The 20224-nt window shown below is 31.6% G+C and overlaps 4 protein-coding genes across 5 annotated transcripts in view; 1 reads left to right on the top strand and 3 right to left on the bottom strand.

The window, feature by feature from the left end:
• LOC107616243 (probable DNA replication complex GINS protein PSF3) lies at positions 468-3107 on the top strand. The gene is made up of 3 exons (XM_016318225.2): positions 468-665; positions 744-849; positions 2739-3107. Exons 1-3 carry the CDS (start codon positions 609-611, stop codon positions 2921-2923), a joined length of 348 nt encoding a protein of 115 aa, XP_016173711.1. The 5' UTR covers positions 468-608; the 3' UTR covers positions 2924-3107.
• LOC107616244 (ATP-dependent DNA helicase PIF1-like) lies at positions 9331-11338 on the bottom strand. The gene is made up of 4 exons (XM_016318226.1): positions 11177-11338; positions 10499-11119; positions 9854-9907; positions 9331-9399 (listed from the first exon to the last, which is right to left on the bottom strand). Exons 1-4 carry the CDS (start codon positions 11336-11338, stop codon positions 9331-9333), a joined length of 906 nt encoding a protein of 301 aa, XP_016173712.1.
• LOC107616245 lies at positions 11384-15549 on the bottom strand. Its single transcript, XM_016318227.1, has 8 exons — positions 15444-15549; positions 14706-15144; positions 13756-14470; positions 13551-13680; positions 12833-13457; positions 12680-12737; positions 12240-12522; positions 11384-12129 (listed from the first exon to the last, which is right to left on the bottom strand). Exons 1-8 carry the CDS (start codon positions 15547-15549, stop codon positions 11384-11386), a joined length of 3102 nt encoding a protein of 1033 aa, XP_016173713.1.
• Positions 17748-20224, bottom strand: part of LOC110266375 — a 4325-nt gene continuing 1848 nt past the window's right edge. The window contains exons 1-6 of one of the 2 annotated variants that reach the window (XM_021110909.1): positions 20095-20218; positions 19156-20004; positions 18858-19058; positions 18628-18724; positions 18419-18549; positions 17748-18314 (exon numbers count right to left, since the gene is read on the bottom strand). In XM_021110909.1, the coding sequence (XP_020966568.1) occupies positions 18144-18314; positions 18419-18549; positions 18628-18724; positions 18858-19058; positions 19156-19416 (861 nt within the window). In that variant the 5' untranslated portion in view covers positions 19417-20004; positions 20095-20218 and the 3' untranslated portion in view covers positions 17748-18143. Of the gene's footprint in view, positions 18315-18418; positions 18550-18627; positions 18725-18857; positions 19059-19155; positions 20005-20094; positions 20219-20224 lie in introns of those variants that run through there. The other variant, XM_021110910.1, reaches the window with a different exon arrangement.

Genomic DNA, 20224 nt, shown 5'->3' with positions numbered 1-20224 from the left:
AAATTAGCCAGTATTATGTTCAAAATATTTTCCAAACACAAATATGACAAATACAAAAAATATCCGTATTTCATAGCCTATCAATATAGGTTACTGTATAGAGAAGTTATGAGTCGAAAATCTTGTGAAATATAATATATATGGAAATCGAAATTGAATTGATGTTAGGAGTTAGAATGCAAGTTGATAGAAAGTAAGAGAGGATAATTATGGTGGAAATGAAGAGAGGCAGGGCATCAAATTGATGAAATAGGGTTTGTCCGTATGGAATGGTGGGTCCCATATATCACGTGGAGGGGGTTGGGTTTGCCCTATTTGCATTTCTACAAACAAAGCAATAGTCTTTTACAATCTTCTCTAATCTCCTCCCAACCAATTACCATTTATGACCAAAAATAATAAATTTTAATAGTTCTTTCATATTTTATAAATTTTTTTTTTCAATGCTACAAATTTTCTAATGAATATCTTTCTTATCACCTACCCTCGTCTCTTCACTTAACTAGCTTGGACGGTTATTATTACATTACATATATATACATAATAGATAATACCAACTTCATTCCCTAGCTATAGTAGTTCGTTTACATACTTAATTACTTTATCCTATGATCATGGGTGACTCCTCCTCCTCTTCTTCTTCTCCTGCTTCATACATTCACATGGTATATATATGTTTGATGCAATAGTAATAAAATTGAAATGATGTTAATTAGATGACAAGTATATATATGTATGTATAGGTGCAGCACCTGATCGAGAAGTGCTTGATCTTTGACATGACAAAGGAAGAATGCATGGAAGCTCTCTCTAAACATGCTAAGATAAATCCAGTTATAACATCCACTGGTATGTTACGTTCTTCATCTCTTTAATTAATTACATACATGCACTCATGCAACATCTCAATTTCTTGCGTCAAAATTATTCATCACCGCCCACTAAGAACCAATAATCAATATACCTAGTTGAATAAATGAAAACTGTGTATGAAACGGTATATAACTAAGTATAAAATAATACTATTTCTCATCCTATATATACAACATTTACTTTAATCTACAACTTTATTTTTTTATAATAAGAATCTACATATATATATATGGACAAATTTGCCTAAATAATTGAAGACAATCATCGAGCATCTTTATTCATATATAGCACCTTTAAAATTTGCAAAAGCAGATCAATTTTGGTAATATATAACTGATTTCAATTCTTATTCTCTACTACCATATATTTTTAGTAGAAAAAAAAAGGCAGCACAACGTATTTCAGTCAAGAGAGTAAAAAGAGAAAAATATAGTTTAAATTGTTACAGTTTAAAAAAGAATAATCAACTTTAATAAGTGAGGTGCGTTTAGTTTATATTTTTATTTAGTTTTTTAAAATAAAATTTTTGAAAATAAAAAATACTAAAAATAAAAATAAAAAATATTTTGACTAAATTAAGAATTTGATTAATTAAGCTAAGTTGACCAATAATTATTATTTTCTTGATATATTTTTTACTTAAGAATTCAAATTTAAGAGCACTAGTGTTGGTAGAAATCTATAGATATAGTAGCTAGGCGATACTTGATAATTGAATCCAATTTGTTATATATTACAACGAACACTTAACACCGTGTTTTATAAATTCTATTAGATTTATTACAAGCGCTTAGGAAGTTTTTCTTTTCATGATGTTCGTTTTGTTTCGAATTTATTTATTTATTTATTTTAATGATGTCCGCATGTTACACATTAGAACGAGGAATGCTAGGGATAGCAACTTTTGTGATTTGTAGCCATCAAATAGCCATCAATAATTTTAACAGTGTGAGATTTCATCCAACGACTCATTTTTTTTTGCTGGTTACATGTTGGCCTAAAAAAGTTGCTGTCCCGTAAACTTTTTCTATTAAGATAAGTGCTATGGATCAAGATTCCTAAGATGGAGCAAAAAATAAAAGAGATCACAAATTAAACTTCGGATTTTTATACAAAAAATGCTAGAAGATTATAAAATATGTATTGTTTTTAATTAACAATTAGTCATTAATATGTAAAAATATAGGCTAAAATATATTGTTAAATTACTAAATTAAAGAAATTGTATTAATAGCTAAAAATGATAGTAAAAAATAATAAATTCTGATAATTCTCTAATATTTCTTTTAGATATAATTCATAAAATGAAAAAGATATGTGAACAAGTGAAATACGAATCTAGAAGATCTAGATTTAAGAAAATAGATATGCATAATAAGAAATTTATATTTTATTTATTTTAAGAAAATAGATAAGCATAAAAAATATACCGTAATTACTTTGTTTTTACGTAAACATAATAATTAAAAATTGTTTGATAGTCTGACATATTTTTGTTTAACGAAACATGTCCATATATCTTTCACAATTATCTTCACAGAAAAATATTTTTATGCGAGTAGCCTTTTTTTTTCCTGGTACTATGCATATACTTCCAACCTATTTATAAAAATCCCTTTCCGTGAAGATAGGCAATTTAATCCATGTTTTGAATGGAAAGATCGAGACAATAATGATGGACGGCCATGTTAGTATCTAAATTCGAATGTTCAATAATAACAAACTTGTGTAATGTTTATATATCATATCCATATTTTTTCGTTTTTCCTATATAAAATGAAACATGACTGAATATCTATATCATAGACGAGACATGCATGCACGTGGGCTATGTTGAATAAATGAAACAATTTGTAATGTTGCAGTGTGGAATGAGCTAGAGAAGGAAAACAAGGAATTCTTTGAGGGATACTTGAAGTCGAAGAGTAAGGAGGAGAAGATCATGTCGCAAGAAGAGACAACAAGGATCATACAGAACATGATATCAGACTCTTCTCATGATTCACTTAATAATAATAATAATAATAATAATAATGAAGATCAACAATGAACAAATAACGTAACATACCCATCGAAAACGATCTCACCTATTTTCACTACTAATTCGCTTTCTCGCATCTATATATGTTTGTCCCATAATGATGCAACCCCGCACATCAAAAACTATTTAATTTGTACATTTTAATTTAGGGTGGCCTTTAATTTATAGTATTAATTGTTGTGTGGTTTCTCTAATGTTTATGATGCACGGTGTATATATATATACTAGTGTGATAACCGTGCAATGCAAGGATTCACGAAATTTAAATATTTTTAAAAAAAAAATACTAAGAATATAACTAAAATGTATTTTATAAAAATAGATATGTTGTATTAATTTTGGATAATTACAAAATTATCACTACACTAAAATAAAAAAATAGAATACAACAATTATTCAATATGTTAATAAATGGTATAACATATTTTGTAAGATAATAAAAGATAATAAAATATTTAAACAATTGTTAGACACTAAAAAAACAAAAAAAAGAAGTCCAACAGAGATGTAGTTTATTATTACGTATTATCTTAAAAACACATAACGTCAAGATACCTACTGATAGCAAAACAAAATATATACAACATATATAAATTTGTTCATTAAACAAAAAATAAAATATGTCCAAGACAAGTTAACATATAATTCAAAATATCCATCAAATAGAGTTATACATAGGAGGCCTAACGTCGCTGAATCGATAACTCTATCTGGCGGTTAGCTATCGAGCTGAGTTTCAAAGTAATGATATCACCCTCCTTTAAATTGTATATTCTACAACATTCACTCCACCCGACCCCAAATTTCCATTCTCCACGTCTTCCTCCACTATTCAGTAAGTGGAAAAAGAACACATTCTTCTCTACATTGGAATCTGGACCGGTGATCGTCCAAATCGAACCATCTTCAGATAGTTTAAGATACGCAGCAAATTTTGAAGCCAAATACTGCAACGAATAATTCATAGTTAACATAAACATAATATTTTCATACACAATGAATAACAGATTTAGGAAGAACATCCAATAAGCTTGCAGGAAAAAAATAAAAGAAAACACTCTTTTGAGATCAAGTTACCAATCTAGATTGTCCGAGATCCGAAGCTGTGATGTTCTTTTCATAAGAAACCTCTTGAGCATATCTAATTCAGGATAATATGAATATGTTAGTCACCACACTAAAAAATAGCAAGCTATCCCATGATATTAAAATCCAAAACACAAGGAAAAAAGTTACATCTAGCATTACCTAGGATCAGCCAATTCATTTGTCGCGTTACTTTGTTCATTGACCTCCAATGATAAACTGCTTCCACTAGACAAATCTATCGGATTATGTGGATTATCCCCTACCAGTGCCCCATATTGATCATTGTCTTCATCACCATCTGATGAAAACTGATCATCCGATGGTTCAGACCCAGATAGAACAATCACATCAGCTGATGAGTCCTCATCCATCCTGATATACTTTATGTGGAACACTCTTGATACATTATCAAGTGTCTCTGGGTCCATTAGCTTAGGAACATAGCAGTCAGGATCAAGGTGAACTTCGATGGGTTGGTTGTCCTTATCCCACAATGAAATAAAAAAAATTCCAAAATCGACATACCTAAATTGAACAGATGTCCATCTATCGATAAGATAGAAAGTTCTAATTTGTTCAAATGAGGAGTCAATTATGAGCAACTGATCATTCTTTCTTATCACCTCCAGCACTAAACAATTATCTAACTCGTCAATGACATAGAACATTGGCCCTAGTCGTTCCCCATGAGTTGAAACAAAAGTTGGGGGAAGAGCTCTGTCACCCTATATTCAAATTTCTTCCCAAAGTTAATTCATGTGTAACAAAACATGCTAAAAAAGCTTCAGATAATTTAACCTAATTATTTAGCAAAGAGAGGTATTTTAAATCTACCATTATTACCAACTGAACAACACAAGAGAACAATAATCACGTAAATAAACTAACATTATAATGAGAAAAAAGCTTTAGCATAAATAATTGAGAAGATTCTAGTTCAGTAAATAGCTCAATAAATTTAAACAAAATATCTATAGAAAAGAGACAAAGGGACAAATTAATCACTTTCAGACATGCAGAGAAAATAGTAAAAAATAACAAATTAAAGAACATAAAGTCAAATCAGGAATCTAATTAATTGAGATTGACACTACTGCCCAAAACTGCACATTGGCCATCAAGCTTATTAAGAATCAAAGAGAAAACTGAGAGATTTCAACAATGAAAAAACAAATTTCTGTTATCTTGATGGATTCTGAAACCAAATCATGTACATGAACTTCGAATCATCTTTTCAGGTTTTAATAAATTTTGAATCTTTAAAGTCAGTATCAATATATGTATGATTAGTAAACATTATATTATTTATTTTGAATAGGCATTGATAATTTATCAAAACTAATCTTTTTAGATTTATTGTAGTCTACACCCATTTGAGATTAGAAAGATCAGGAACACAGAATTAGCTAATCAAACTCATCTAACAGGGAAAAGAAACTATGAAGAGGAGGAAAGTAGAAAAGACCACTAACTAAATATAAATTAAAAACAAACCATTCGAAGTTAAAGATTTAACCCACCTATTTAATCGGTTAACATGCATGATATAATATTCCATAATATATTTCGTTACCTGCTTACTGAAAAGGCAAAATCTAAAAACCAGTTCTTTTCCGTTGGGCCAGTATTGCTGGGTTGCTAAAAACCTCCTATTAGCACATAATGGTACGATTAGAATTTAAGACTGAGACTTTTAATCAAGAAACCAACTAACTAAGTATACAAAAAAAGTAACAAATTAAAAGCACATTAATGAAAAATACCCAAGAGACCACGTTGGAAAACTACTACACAACATATTTTACAGATTACAACTTCTGAAATCTGGCCTACATATATATGAGAAGCCAATAAAATTAAATTACAACATGGAAAATATCTAAGAAAGAATTTAAAAAAAACTATAGATGGCATAACATTGATATTTAATTGACATTAACATTTTCAAAAGTTAATCTGAAATATATTGAATGGAAAAGTAAATGAGACTTCAATCGAATTGAAAATGCAGCAAAGAAAACATTTTCTCTAATGCTCAGCACTATACCTATTTGGATCTTCTCTATTAGCATCCATCGCGATTCAGCCTTATCAGATAGAGAGACTTCGTATAAAGATTCAAGAACAGAGAAAAGATCTTGTCTCTTACTGCAAAAGAGAGTATTATAATAAAGTAAACCCTAATATAAGATTTCAACAAATTCAAAAATAAGTGATAAAATTGAATCCAGAAATATAAAGAACAAACAGCAACCATTGATAAATAAAAGAAGAAATAGATGAACAAAAATATAGTTATTTATTCTAGTAAACTAAATTTCTACTAATGCTAATTATAATGTTGAGAAGTTTCAGAAAGTTAACCACTACTACTAATAATAATTTAAACAAACAATCATGAATTATGAATTTGTTAATCAGAATATGCATTACAAACGATATGAAAAAAAAGAAAATATACAAAAATTAGATCAATATTAAAATATAAAAGACCAGAATGAATATTCAAAAATCATAAATATGATAAAACTGATTTCAAAAAAATCTTTTTTTATATTTTAAAATAATCGATAAAATAATGTAAACAATGATTATATTTTTTAAGCTGAGGAAGAGTTTACAAAACCTAAAAGAATAAAGCCCTACCTGAGAATATGAAATTGGGATTAATAGTTGGGGTACTTTCCAAAATAACTGATCCTTGTAGAGAACACAAAAAAAAAATTCAATGTAAAATTAAAATCATGCTAACAGAAAGCATGAACAAAAACAACTTGATAAGAATTAGATGTTGCACTCAAAGAAGTATGAGACATGTCATGTGTTGAAAATCAACTGTTTCTTTCTTTCCCTTTAAATTTGTAGCTAAACTTTCACTGAATAATACATGCATGTCCAAAAAAAAAAATAAAAGTTTAAAGACAAAAAAAGCTAGCAAAACTGAAAAAAAAAACAAAAAGAAAAAATACAAAACAGAAAACTTAGTTACCAGTGCAATCATTAGGGCAAAAGCTGAAATTGATGCTTGATTTTCAGTTTTTAAAGGATTTACCTTAACAGCACCTCCGTTGTTACTTGGCTGAAGTTTAGTGTCTCGATCTGTCAAAACCTGAAGATAATGAAGTATCCGCCGAGTCACCGAGCAACACTGGTCTGTCGCACGGATTGAAAGCACTGGGAGCCACCGCAGATGAGGACAGGTTGGTACCTTGTAGGAGGATATGGGCTTTTGAATATGGAAAAGTCCAGTGGTAGACTTTGCGGGTTGAGCAAGGTGAAAGGATACAGAGAAAGACGAAGGAGGTTCAGTAAGTATGTTGTTGTCGCGTCTCTTTCTTCTTCTTTTTTTCGCTGGGGTTTTACTCTTTGTTGGTGATTACTGTTGATCTTCTTATACCTAAGAAAAAATTAAAAGAACACAAAAATAAAAGATAGTTAATTTAAAAAAAAAAGATTATACTGGACCATTATGAAGAATTAATTACTAATGATCATACAAACTTTTAATATTCGAATTCTTAAGAAGCACTTATTTTTTTTAGTATTTATCACAATTAAAAAGAAGGGTTAAATCTTGAAAAAAAAATCATGAATTATTTTCTTTATTTATTTCTGAGTTTTTGATATTAATAAATTTGATGTATCCTAAACTTTAAGTAATGTTCACATTTTTTCAATTGTTTTTTCTATTGTTAATGCGCATAAAAATGACGAAAAATTACAAAATGCTAAAAAAAAAATAAAAAACTAAATTATTAATAAAAATTTTACGTGACACAAAAATCATTAAGATACAAATTATGAAAATTAGATAAAAAAAATAATTACGGATATATTTATTTTTTTAAAAAATATTTGCTCCTTCTTAAATATGATAGATGTTAAAACAAAAAGTTGATTATTCTTAACAAATTTGGTACTTAAAGTGTTTTTAATAGGACTTAATTAATGATAATGATTTTGAGTTCAAGTAATAAAAAACTGACCTTTTCTATTCTCAACTTCTAATCTCTTTTTAATTAGATTTTTTTTTATATAATCTTGTAGTAGAATAACAATAAAACATTTTTATATAATCGAGATGGAAAATGAGGTATGCTCGACAGAGAGAGACAGAGGAACCATGGGGAGAGGGAACAGACACAACGAAGAGAACAACTCCCTCATGGTGGGATCGAATCGAATCGCAGAGATAGCCATAGCTTCTCTGCATGTGGTCAGAACCGATGAAGGAAGCCGAAATCTCAGTCGAGAATGGGGGTACGGACATCATGCAACAGATGGAGATTGGGTTAGGGATAGAGGAGACGGGGTGAAGTAGAAACGTCTTTTAGGATCCCTAATCAACTAAAAGTGAAGATTTTGTTGAAAAAAATTAGAATAACCTCACTTTAATTAAGTTTATCGTTTAACTGAGATGATTATATTAATCAAAACAAATAACTGCAACGAAGTGTTTTTTAGACTAGTAGTAAAAAAAAATCAATAATTTTATATATTTAACTTTTTTATTTTATGCAAATTCAATGTATTAAAAAATATAGTTTAAATTGAATTTTTTAAAAAATAAAAATCTGGTTCATCTATTAAAACAGATACATTTTAACTAAGAAAGAACAAAACAAAATCAATTGAGATTTGGATAAATTCAGAAAAATAAAATATAAAATAGTAACAATATATTTTATTTGAAAAAAACAATATTAAATTCAAAAAAGTAAATAATCAAGTTTTTGAATAAAATTTAATATTTTCATAAAGATATAGGGCCCGTTTACAAAACTTTAAAAGCAATTTTTTTAACTTTTAACTTATGAAAAGTAGTAATATTAATGTCTGATACAATTTTTAAAACCAAATTGCAACTTTCTAAGAAGCTATTTAGGAGCTTATAGAGAAGTTAAAAAAAGTGACTTCTCTAATAATACATTTACTTTTCATCACATTTCTATAAAATAAGCACTTTTAGAATTAAAAATTCAAACACAAAATAACATATTTATAAGTTACTTTTAATAGAGTCATTTATTATCTAAGTTATTTTATCAAAAGGAAAAGTTGCTTACCCAAACTGGGCCATAGCCAATTAACTTTTTGATAGTCGATAAAATAGTTGTATTTAAAAACTGACTTTTTTAAACGACTCAATGAAGCTATTAAACTCGGCACAAACAATTTTATGTCTACGAAATGCAACAGATGAAATATAAAATAGTTTTTATTAAAAAAATTAAATTAAACAATATAACAAACAATTTAAATGGATTATTGAATGAAAAGGAAAATCGAAATGCAAAACTCGAATAGGGGAGGGTGGATCCATAAACTCACTTTGCTGGAAAAACTCTGCCAATCACATCACCGCTGAGGAAGTAGATTAGGTAGAAACCCGATACCTAGACAATGATTGAAAAAAGTAAACCATGATCCATAAATATCAGAAAATATAAGTAGAAATTTCATCTTTCTAATCATTATAAAAACCAAAATATTGATAAAATAGACAAACCACATACAAAAAAAAAACCTCAACAACTAACAAAAGGAGAAATGATAATCAAATTAACACGAAATTGTAAACAATGAAGATGAAGAAGATGAATCCAATTGATAGACCATATTCAAATTAACATCAACTTCCAAAGGATGTAAAAAAGAACATGAACCCAGAAATATACGAAGCCAGATAGACAATTCGCAAATTAGCAGATTCACAAACCCTAGATAGTAAAACATGGATTAACAGTCTAAGAGATACGAAATTTCGTCACAAGGATATACACAATGAACAAAAAGGAAAACGATGAAGACGAAAACAAGTTTGGAAGTAAAAGGACCAGAAGAGTGTACCTGATTGATTGGTTGCAAATCTTCTATTTGAGACTCTATGGGAAAATCCTTAACCTGCAATGAATGACAAGGAACCAAACACCGAAGAAACAGAGCATGTAGACAATGTTTGGTAGGGCAGAGGGAAGCAGATCAAGAGATGAAAACAAAGGGGCTTGGGTTCAATTTGATGATTGCCTAATCAACTAAATCCGCGAAAAAAAGGGGCTTGCGTGAAGGAATCGCGAGAAAAGACAACTGACGGCAAAAGCAAAGAGGAGCACATGCACCCTTCATGAGGAGAAGCCACGCTGGAGAAGAACGTCCAGCTTGAATGTCTACGGGCCTGAAACGCAGATAGCTCTCCACATCGGAGATGAAACCACGCGTATGCTAATATATAGTAATATATTCTATATTTATAAATCGTATGAATACTCTTCTTTCATAACATCCTTTGATTTTCATTTAATAAAATCTAACGGTTCATAAAAATTCGTGCATCTAGTGCACACAAAATGGTTGAGACAATTTTACACATACCCCAAAGAAACTGTCCCTCTTTAAAGAAAACATACACCAAAACAAAACTATAAATTACACAGATTAGATTAGAATGTATAAGAAGAAACTACATTATATCTTATCAAAAACTTCCGTAAATACAACGTTCTCAATCCTGATAGGATCAACTAATCCATCATCACAAAGTAAAATCTTAAGACCATTTCTATTCCTAACTCGGAAAACAGCTACATAAAGTTGACCGTGACAAAACACAGGACGACGCAAGAACAAACCGACTGTTGATAATGTCTGACCCTGGCTCTTGTTTATTGTCATCGCAAACGACAGAGAAACCGGAAACTGACGACGTTGGAATTTAAACGGTATAACCGTATCACTGGGAATCATATTCATTCTACTGATAAAAACTTTATCCCCAACATTGCTACCAGAAACATTATTCGCACCGATCACATTTCTCCCTAAATCTCGCACAACAAGTCGAGTCCCATTACACAAACCCCCAGCTGGATCAATATTCCTCAACAAAATAATAGGCACGCCTATTTTCAACTTCAACGAATGATTAGGTAGACCAGAACACGTAATCTGATTCAAGAATTCAACATTTATCCAATCAACATCAACATCAGAATAGACATCACTACCACATATCGAATCAGCACTGAGATAATTTTTCTCCTCCCCGGACAACAAGTCAACTATATAATTGTTTATCTCTTCAACATTGTCGACAGTCGGAGCCAAAATTGCCCTATCCTAGAAAAAACTTGGATCACGAAAATTCTGAACCAAATTCGGATAGATTGTATTTACAATATCTTCCACTGGATTCTCCAAGACAGGAATTATTAGATCAGAAGGAATATCAACAAAAAGTTTATCATTGACCACTGTTCCAGATCGACCTTCACCGACTTGAAGTATCCAATCTGAAAATGACCTTAACTCCTGAGGAGTTGATTGTTCCAATCCCATTGTTAACCTCATATTTTTAGTCAGACACAAAACTTCGCAATATTTTCAGAGGACAGAAGAATTTATCGAAGCCATCACAATCTCAGCACGAGAACCTTTCGGAATAACTGGCAAGACCTGCCTGAAATCACCACCGAGAATGACCACCTTCCCACCAAAAGGTAAATTTTTATTCCTATCAGAGACCGAAACTATTATATCACGTAACGTCCTATCGAGCGCTTCAAATTCCAACTTGTTAGTCATCGGTGCCTCATCCCAAATAATCAAATCGGCCAATCGGACTACCTCAGCTTTTGCACTATCCTTCTTAATCCGACAAACAGTATCTTCAGTCAGCTCAACAGGAATATTGAACATAGAATGCGCCGTCTTACCACCAGGTAACAACAGAGAAGCAATTTTACTAGAAGCAACGTTTATAACAATCCTTTTCTCAGCTCGCAATCTAGCCGACAAAACCCTGTATAAAAAAGTTTTTCCAGTGCCACCAAACCCATACACAAAAAAGAATCTGTGCCTCTTATTCGAAACGCAATCAATAATTTTATCGTAGACCACCATCTGTTCTTCATTTAACTTTAAGACATTTGCATCATGCTCACGAGTCAAAGAAACAGTGTCATACTGCAACTCACGCAGCAGCATCAAGTTGCTAAATTGAGACACTAAAGAGTTATTAGGAACCGGCATGCCAACATAATTTCTCAATGATTTTCCATTACTCTGCAATATTTTTTCAATCTCCAACAAACAAAATGTTTGCAACTCGTCCTGACTCATCGTTAGATCTACGTTTAACGATAATTAATAAATATTAGCACGATAATATAATTTCTGCACTGTCTGTGTTCGTGTGTGCCTGCTTGTCATATAATAAAACCATGAACAAAATTCTTACCAGGATATTGCAGCTCATGCCTTCTGCGATAAAGAATATCATCAGACAAATAAGCCCAAGTTTGTTCCCAAACTGACAGAGGCCTTCCCATGGAACCAGATAGCAACAACATCACAAAAAGCCGCCTTAGCTGTGCAGCGGACGCTACCTTGGCGACTTCCTTAATAGCAGAAATATACTCCTTATCATCTATCAAGAATCCCATGGCAGAACATGCCTCCTGAAATGTATCATAAGTAACACCATCCACGGTTCTTATACTTCGAAAACTAGTACAACCTCTCTGCACATTCAAAAGCATCCGCATATAGAAAAGTTCACTAGATGACGGATGAGCAAAACTCAATCTTCCAATTGAGAATCCCCTCTGTCTCGGCTTCCACTCCCTACTGTTCGAACAATAGACAAATTTTCATGGATATTCAACATATGTTAAAGACCGCCCATCCGGGAACCGCCTGTTGGCCATCATCCAATTCGTAAACATTGTCAGCAAATCTTTGTTGCGCAAATAAACATGAGTAGTGATATCAGCATCATCAAATACAACATGTTGCTGGTTCGGCAAATGAAAAGTCAACCTCTATACTAACGGCCATCTATGATGAATATCATAAGCAAAAATTCTCCACATGGATTCAGACGGTGATAAATAACGACAATCGTAATACTGCTTGATCTCATCAACCACCTGAGAAGATTCACCAACATGATATGTTTCTCCAACAGTTGCAGTCACCCAATCCGAACCCTTATTGATATACTTAAAAAGATACTTGATGACGTTTGACTTGTTACAGAACTCAAGATTTATGTGAGCTTGATATTTCATTAACAGCAGTGGATTATAAGGCACAACAAATCTGTTGTCAATATCAACGTCGTTGATCTTCACTGTCACACCCATATTACGACGTCTATATATCGGATAGCCATCTTCATCAAAGCTCGTTTGATCAACGAATCTTTTCGAATAAAATTTTGAGCACTTACCATCTTTCATGCAAGGAGAACTCGGTCTAAGTCGACTGCAGGGACCATGGATCATGTACTTGGTGACGACATTATAAAGAGCTGGAAATTTGAGGGGATTGGGTAGCTCGGCACAGATGAATTCATCAACAATTTCAACACTTTGTAAGTTGCTTTCCCTGTTAAGCCATAGTAACATGTATGCATGTGGTAGACCTCTTTTTTGGAACTCAATACTATACATACCTAAAAAATACAAAAGCATCATTAAGAATCCAGACAACAACATGTCCGAGCACAACAGACAAAAATTGAAATGCCAAGATAGAAATAACATACCTGCACTAAGTGGACCAAAAAACACACCTTCCTTAAGATCGCTTAGCAGATATTTCAACTTAGCATGAAAAACACGGCAAGAGATATCAGGACGATCAGCGATGGAAATTCGCTCTCGCTCTGTGAATCGCTGAAATTCAGGCTAATTTGGATTACACGTAATAGTAAGGAATAAATCTGGATAGCCAAAATGTTTACAGATTGCCATCGCATCCTGACAACAATTAAACATATAACGTCTACCACCAGTGAAGAAAGAAGGTAAGATGACTCGCGTCCCAATTGAAGAAGCTTCGTCATCACCACGACGCATAGCCTCTTCTATTCCTTGAAGCACTTCTCCTCTAATTGTACTTTGCTTCATTCTAATCTCATACAACCTCTGGGACTCAATCATGGTGAAACAGTCAACAACAAATTGTTGAAATAATCGCCTACACTTGTGAATAATTCCATCTTCTTGCTCCCTAATCTGCAGACGAAAACATATGAATTCCCTGAGAGAAACCCTTGTTCTCCTTCCAGGGACATATCCACCAACTTGACCACGATAAGGAAAATTCAACTGGTAACCATCCTCGCCATATGAAAACAACAACGGATACTGTAAGGGCCAATACAGAGCATGAGTTTCATAGATATGCTGCAACTGACCAGCAGTAGATCGAACAATAATGTCGCGACCATAATCCGACGAATTAAAATCTCCAACAATCAGAGCAGCAACTTCGTCACAAGATGGAGTATTGTAAGTTCTTTGATCAATCTTCCTATGCGAATACAACTTCAAAGAGAAGATCTCGGATGGATGACACTGATAGAATTCTCTGACTCTTCGAAATGACTGTGCTATGACGTTATGAGTATCGATCATTTCCAACAACTCAGTTATCAATTCTCGATCTATCTCAGATGTTTGCCTAAAACAAATATACATTAACCACAAAATTATATTAAAAAACCACACAGAACACAATTTCGATATGTTTTGATACATCATTATCATTGAGAACTGATTAATAACGCATTATAACGGGAATAAAACACAATATAACTATGCAATGACAGGTATTAACCTATTTTCAATGCAAATAACATTAAAACATCAGGGAAATAAAATAAAAAAATAAACAACAACATTTTAAACACACATACCGAAAGATTTCCTGCCTATGCATTATCTCATGCTGAGTGTCGTATATATATAATTGCTCAAATTTAGGCTTCTGACCAGGATCTGGGAGCAAACTTCCAATCCGATGATAATTTTGATCAATTATTATAAACTGCGGTGGACCACTCCCATCATTCACTGAATCCAGTACCTTACCACCAAGAGACGTGAAGGCAAACATATTGTTATAAGATCGAATATTTTTTTGGAAATACAAACTCTTCCTATCATGTCCATTAATAAAATTATATAGCAGATCTGGGGACTTTCGAAGATAAGGTAACTGAATTTTCCCTTTTGAGCAACAAACAGTAAAAACAGGACGATTAATTATAGAGTCTCTTTCAACACGTTTCGATAACCAAAAACACGCCCCACAGATTGAACATTCATAGTTAGGATCACCAACATCAAGACAACCTGGTAAAGATAAAGCAGAAAAAAACATGCATAACAATAAAAATTTTTTTATCTCAATTAGATGCCATGAAATAGATTGAACATAAAATGAATAAACCATTAGCTTACTGATATAATATATAATAAATACTTGACTCGTTTAAATTTTGTCAAAAGAATATATCACAAAACACTTTCTATTTTACACTGCCTGAATAATATCTCATCACGGAAGCACAATGGAATCTTTTAAAACTAAGTAAATAAGATTTTTATTTGAGTATTCTTGAATAATAGATGATTTAAGAAAGAGAGCGTACCTTGTATCTCACTTTGCAAGAACAGAGGATGATCAATAACAGAACCAACTTGACTGAATGAATTTATCGAAAGATCATATATTTCTGATTGGTCTATATCATTCATTTTAATTTAAATTAATAGAAATTTGTGTAAATATATATTTAACAACCAAATATAAAAAAAATTCATGATGAAATAAGAAATGAATTAATTATTTAATAATCAGCATAAAAATTGAACATTAAAAATGTAATAAACTACAAAAATCAATCTGAATTAACATTGATTTATTAAAAAAGAAAATGTAGATAAAGCCTAATGCATATTCAAGAAGAGTTTGTTTTTTTTTTTTTAAACATTAGAATAGACTTTGTTTCATTATTTTAATCACTCATATTAATTGTGTAAGTTCGAATTAAATAATCCAAATCACAATTAGAATCATCTTGTATTTTTTTAGACTTTAATGACTATATTGGTGCATAGCATTTTCCAAAATTTTTAAGGAACTCCCTTTTTTCTTTTTTATTTTAATTGAGTCATTACACCATTTTTTTTTCTTAATTGGCTGCAAAAGCTTTGTTTTTCTTTTAATTGAATCCATGAACCATATTTTTTTGTTGTAAATACATCCTGATATAATTGAGCGAATCAATATCAAGAGTGGCCTAATTAAAAAAAAAGGAATTTTGTCTGAGGGACATAATTGAAACAAAAAAGATATTATATGCACCTAATAGAAATTTTCAAAAAATTAGAGGACCAAGAGAGTAATTATTTTTTTTAATATGCAATTATTGATTATGACACCAAATTAAAAAAGTTTCAACAAATACCCGTCGTGTATTATATAGCTACAAAAGTTAATTCATTAACTAATTACGTGAATCTAACCACATAACCGAGAAATTTTTCATACTGTCCAAGGCAAGAATACACCCTAATTAAACAGTTTAATAACCTCTAGTACTTGTGTATCTTTCAAAATAACTATATAAATTAAGCCTATTTAGTGATCCAAATGATTTTATAAGCAAATTTATGATCGGATTAATTATTTCAACCATATGCGGCAACTGGTCAGGGTTACACTAGATAATTTAACTACCTTAAGTAATTGTTCGCTTTGAATCAAGTATTAACTATTTTAATCACTTTCAGCCATGTGAAAAAAACAGGAACTAAACAAGTTCACGATCATGTTACGTAATTTAATAACAACTTATCATAATTTAGGATGATTATAGTTATTTTGAATGATATTTAGAATAATTATATCATTTTTAATTTTACAAATATTAATTGAGATGTCAAATTAAAAAAGAATCAAGTATAGAAGTCTCCTGATATGTTTAATTAGGGATTGTATGAGTTACTAATAGTTAAAGTAAACCTTTTAGGTATAAAACTGCAAAAAAATAATAGTAAATCAACAAACGAATGTGTTATTACATATAAACCAAAAGAACTTAAAATATAATTTAACAAAAATAAAATTGGACAGGGATAGAATACTTAAAGATATTATTGTACCTGACAAAATAAAAGTTGAACTCTAATAAACATTCTGGGACATGTCAACTAAATTTTCTAAAAGATAAAAATGAACAGAAACATTGGAAACATATAAAATAAAGAGATAAATTATTAGAAACATAAGGATTAACTACAAAAATATAGGTAGAGCAACAAAAATTACTCGAATAATCATTCAAAGACACAACAGGCGTCGAGGAATGGAGCACCTCTAAAAGATTAGAAAAGGAACAAAATTAAAGACTCCGATGGATATAAAATCATTGAAAATTCGACCAAAATACAAAAAATATCACAAAAGTAAAATCAATACTGACCTCTTGCATTTCGATTGTGACTTTGTGTTCGCTTTCTTTTCAAAGAATTTCTCCTATATTCTCTAGCACGAACAGAATTTTGAGACATCTTTGTTACGCGTACTAAATAAAACAAGAGTTTGAAACACAAACCACAAAAACTTCCCCTAATTTATTGCCAAAAAGGCATCAACGTTGTTAAGTACCCATGAAAAAATAGGTATTAAAAAAAAGGGGGGTCGCTAGGAAAACAAATTGTCAATCTATTCACTGACAAATTTTTTTTCTTTTTTTGGGGGAGTAAGTATTGAAGTTAACTTTATCAAAGCTAAACACACCAAGAAAGAACTTACATAACCATACACAGCTTTGATAAGGGAGAAAAGCAAAAAAAATAAAATAAAGTATTCTAATCAACACCAATAACTAATTGACATGAAAAGATAAAGTTGTAAAACAATGAATAAATAAAAATTAAAAACTGCTACATTTCATGAAAATATTGATAATGATATGAACAATTACATATGGCTATCTCTCCTATGATAAGGAGAATTTCAACATCTGACTACCTATCCTAGTATGTAACCTAAACAGGCTACAACATTGAAAATGTGTCCAATCCCTAGCAAAGTCACTATTACAAAAAAAGGGGGTTGAGAATAGACATACTTGACACATAACCGGACCCAACACAAAAGGAAAACCCCTATATCTAACAATCCTATTTGTTGAACACAATCCAAAAAAGTCAAATCAAAATAGCATCTAGCCAGCATGATTACATTTCGATCTATTTGGAATCGCAAGCCTTCTTAAACGCTTATAAGTATACTATATAAAATACCTACACCTACACACAACAGCTCAATTCCACACCTTCAATCACACCCCATTAACCTTGGCAACCTTGGACCCATGCCCATCTGCAACAGTAGCCGCTTCTTCAAATTGGGAATTCAAATTCCTCTTGCCCCTGGAGGTGACAACATCATTTTCATGAGTAAGCTTTTCTCCATATTGGCAACGTGCATGGAGAACGTGGGATAGCACCTCCTATGACAAACAAAATAACAAAACCTATGAAAGTCACTCAAGATTGCAAAATCCATTTAGAAACAGCACACGTAGGAAGGAGAAAAAAATTTATATAACAGAACCTGAGTTTCCTTTTCTGGTGAGCTAAGCAATATATCCAGTTCAGCAGAAAGATCATCACTAATAGTATCATTGGTGGGTGTTTTCTCATCTTTTCCATCTTCACCATTAATTAAGGCAGCAAACTCAGTCCCTCCAGAAACAGCAGGCTATTTTTCAGCCAGAAAATCTATAAGACTTGGGGATTTAGATAAAATCCCATAACACTCACCAGCAACTTTTTCACTTTTGATACAAGTCTTTGATGACTCCTCTTTAATACCAATATTTCCTTTTTCACACAGGACAGATTTGTGTAAATCAGGCTCCTATTCACATGGCATAAGAGTTTAAAGATACATTACACCATAAGAAAAATTCACCAAAGCAGAATATAAAAAAAAAGAGAAAGAACAAAACATGAATTTACACAATCTAAGGATAATTATAAGTATATGTAACCTTTTTTGGAGTAGACTCGTCATCAGCATCATAATTGGGAAGTTCAAACATGGTAATAATGGTGGGATCATCACATATTCTCCTAACCCGAAAAGTGCCATAAAATGTATCATGTGGGACACCATTGGTACCAACCTTCAGCAGTAACTTCTTTCCAATGATCCCTTGAAAAATGGGAGGATAAGTATCCCCACATACAAGCTATTTTGAAAGTAATACATAGGAAATACAGAGTTTAAATAACACATATCACATCCCATAAAGTGAACAACACACAAAAGACAAACTAAGTACATACACTTGCATCTCTTTGAACCTCAGTAAACAAGTCAGCACATGATTTCTTAAGCAAATAAGATGCCTCACGATCAAAGAGAAGGAAAATACCCTCCCCACTATGATCTTCAACTGTTATTTTAAGTTTAAATATGAAGAGAGGGAAAAAAAACGAACACAATGATTCAGAAAAAATAATACCAAGAAACATTATTTTTACAAACAATCCACAAGACAAAATAAAAATACATTTTGAACAAAATTGCTGACCTTGAAATGACATTAGTTATATGCTTCAAACAGAAATCACAGTAATATACACCATTCTAAGGATAAATACCCTTTCCACACACACAAGCAGAATACCACCAGCCTCCATCTTCAACAATACCTTGGATTGTACCAAAAATGATAAAAGAACCCTCCTATCCAAATGGCATTTCAGAATTTGTTAACAATATGAATGAAAAATCAAATCTGGAAATTGTTTTGATTTTTTTTTCAGTTCATTTGTGCATAAAATAAACATAAACACAACTAACTCAAAAGAAGACAACCTGATTGTTATTTTAAAGCTCTTCAATGGTGCATTTTCTAGTTAAACGCATGAAATCATCTTCCAAGGACACAACTTTACCCTCATTTGTAATAAACAGTGGCTGGGTACCATTCACACCTTGCTCAATCATACTAAAAGAAAAAAATTATGCAAATACTTGTACTTGTTACCCCAGATTGGCTGTAAATAAAGAATACAATAAAAATCAACAAAATAAACCATCCTAACCTCTGCCTGAACTCAACAACTTCAGGAAGATCAGATTAAATAACATTTGAGTGGCATACATCACATTTTGAAGGTCTACTTGACCTACACAGGAACACAAAAAGAGTCAAGCAAAAGTTTATTGGAGACAACACCTAGAGCAGCAATGAGATGTACAGAAAACAAACAATATACCCCTAAAGAACTTGACTTTTGCAAGTTGAATGACTACAACAGGCTGCTCCACATAGCCAGAGGCAAGGAAATGATTTACTTGATTAACATAGTCCCCAAACAATGCACATCGCAAGGTAAGACTGAAACT

Source organism: Arachis ipaensis, chromosome B09 (assembly GCF_000816755.2).
Source record: "Arachis ipaensis cultivar K30076 chromosome B09, Araip1.1, whole genome shotgun sequence".
Lineage (NCBI taxonomy): Eukaryota > Viridiplantae > Streptophyta > Magnoliopsida > Fabales > Fabaceae > Arachis > Arachis ipaensis.
Note: the sequence above shows the minus strand (reverse complement) of the source record. Positions and strands in the feature narration are given on the sequence as shown.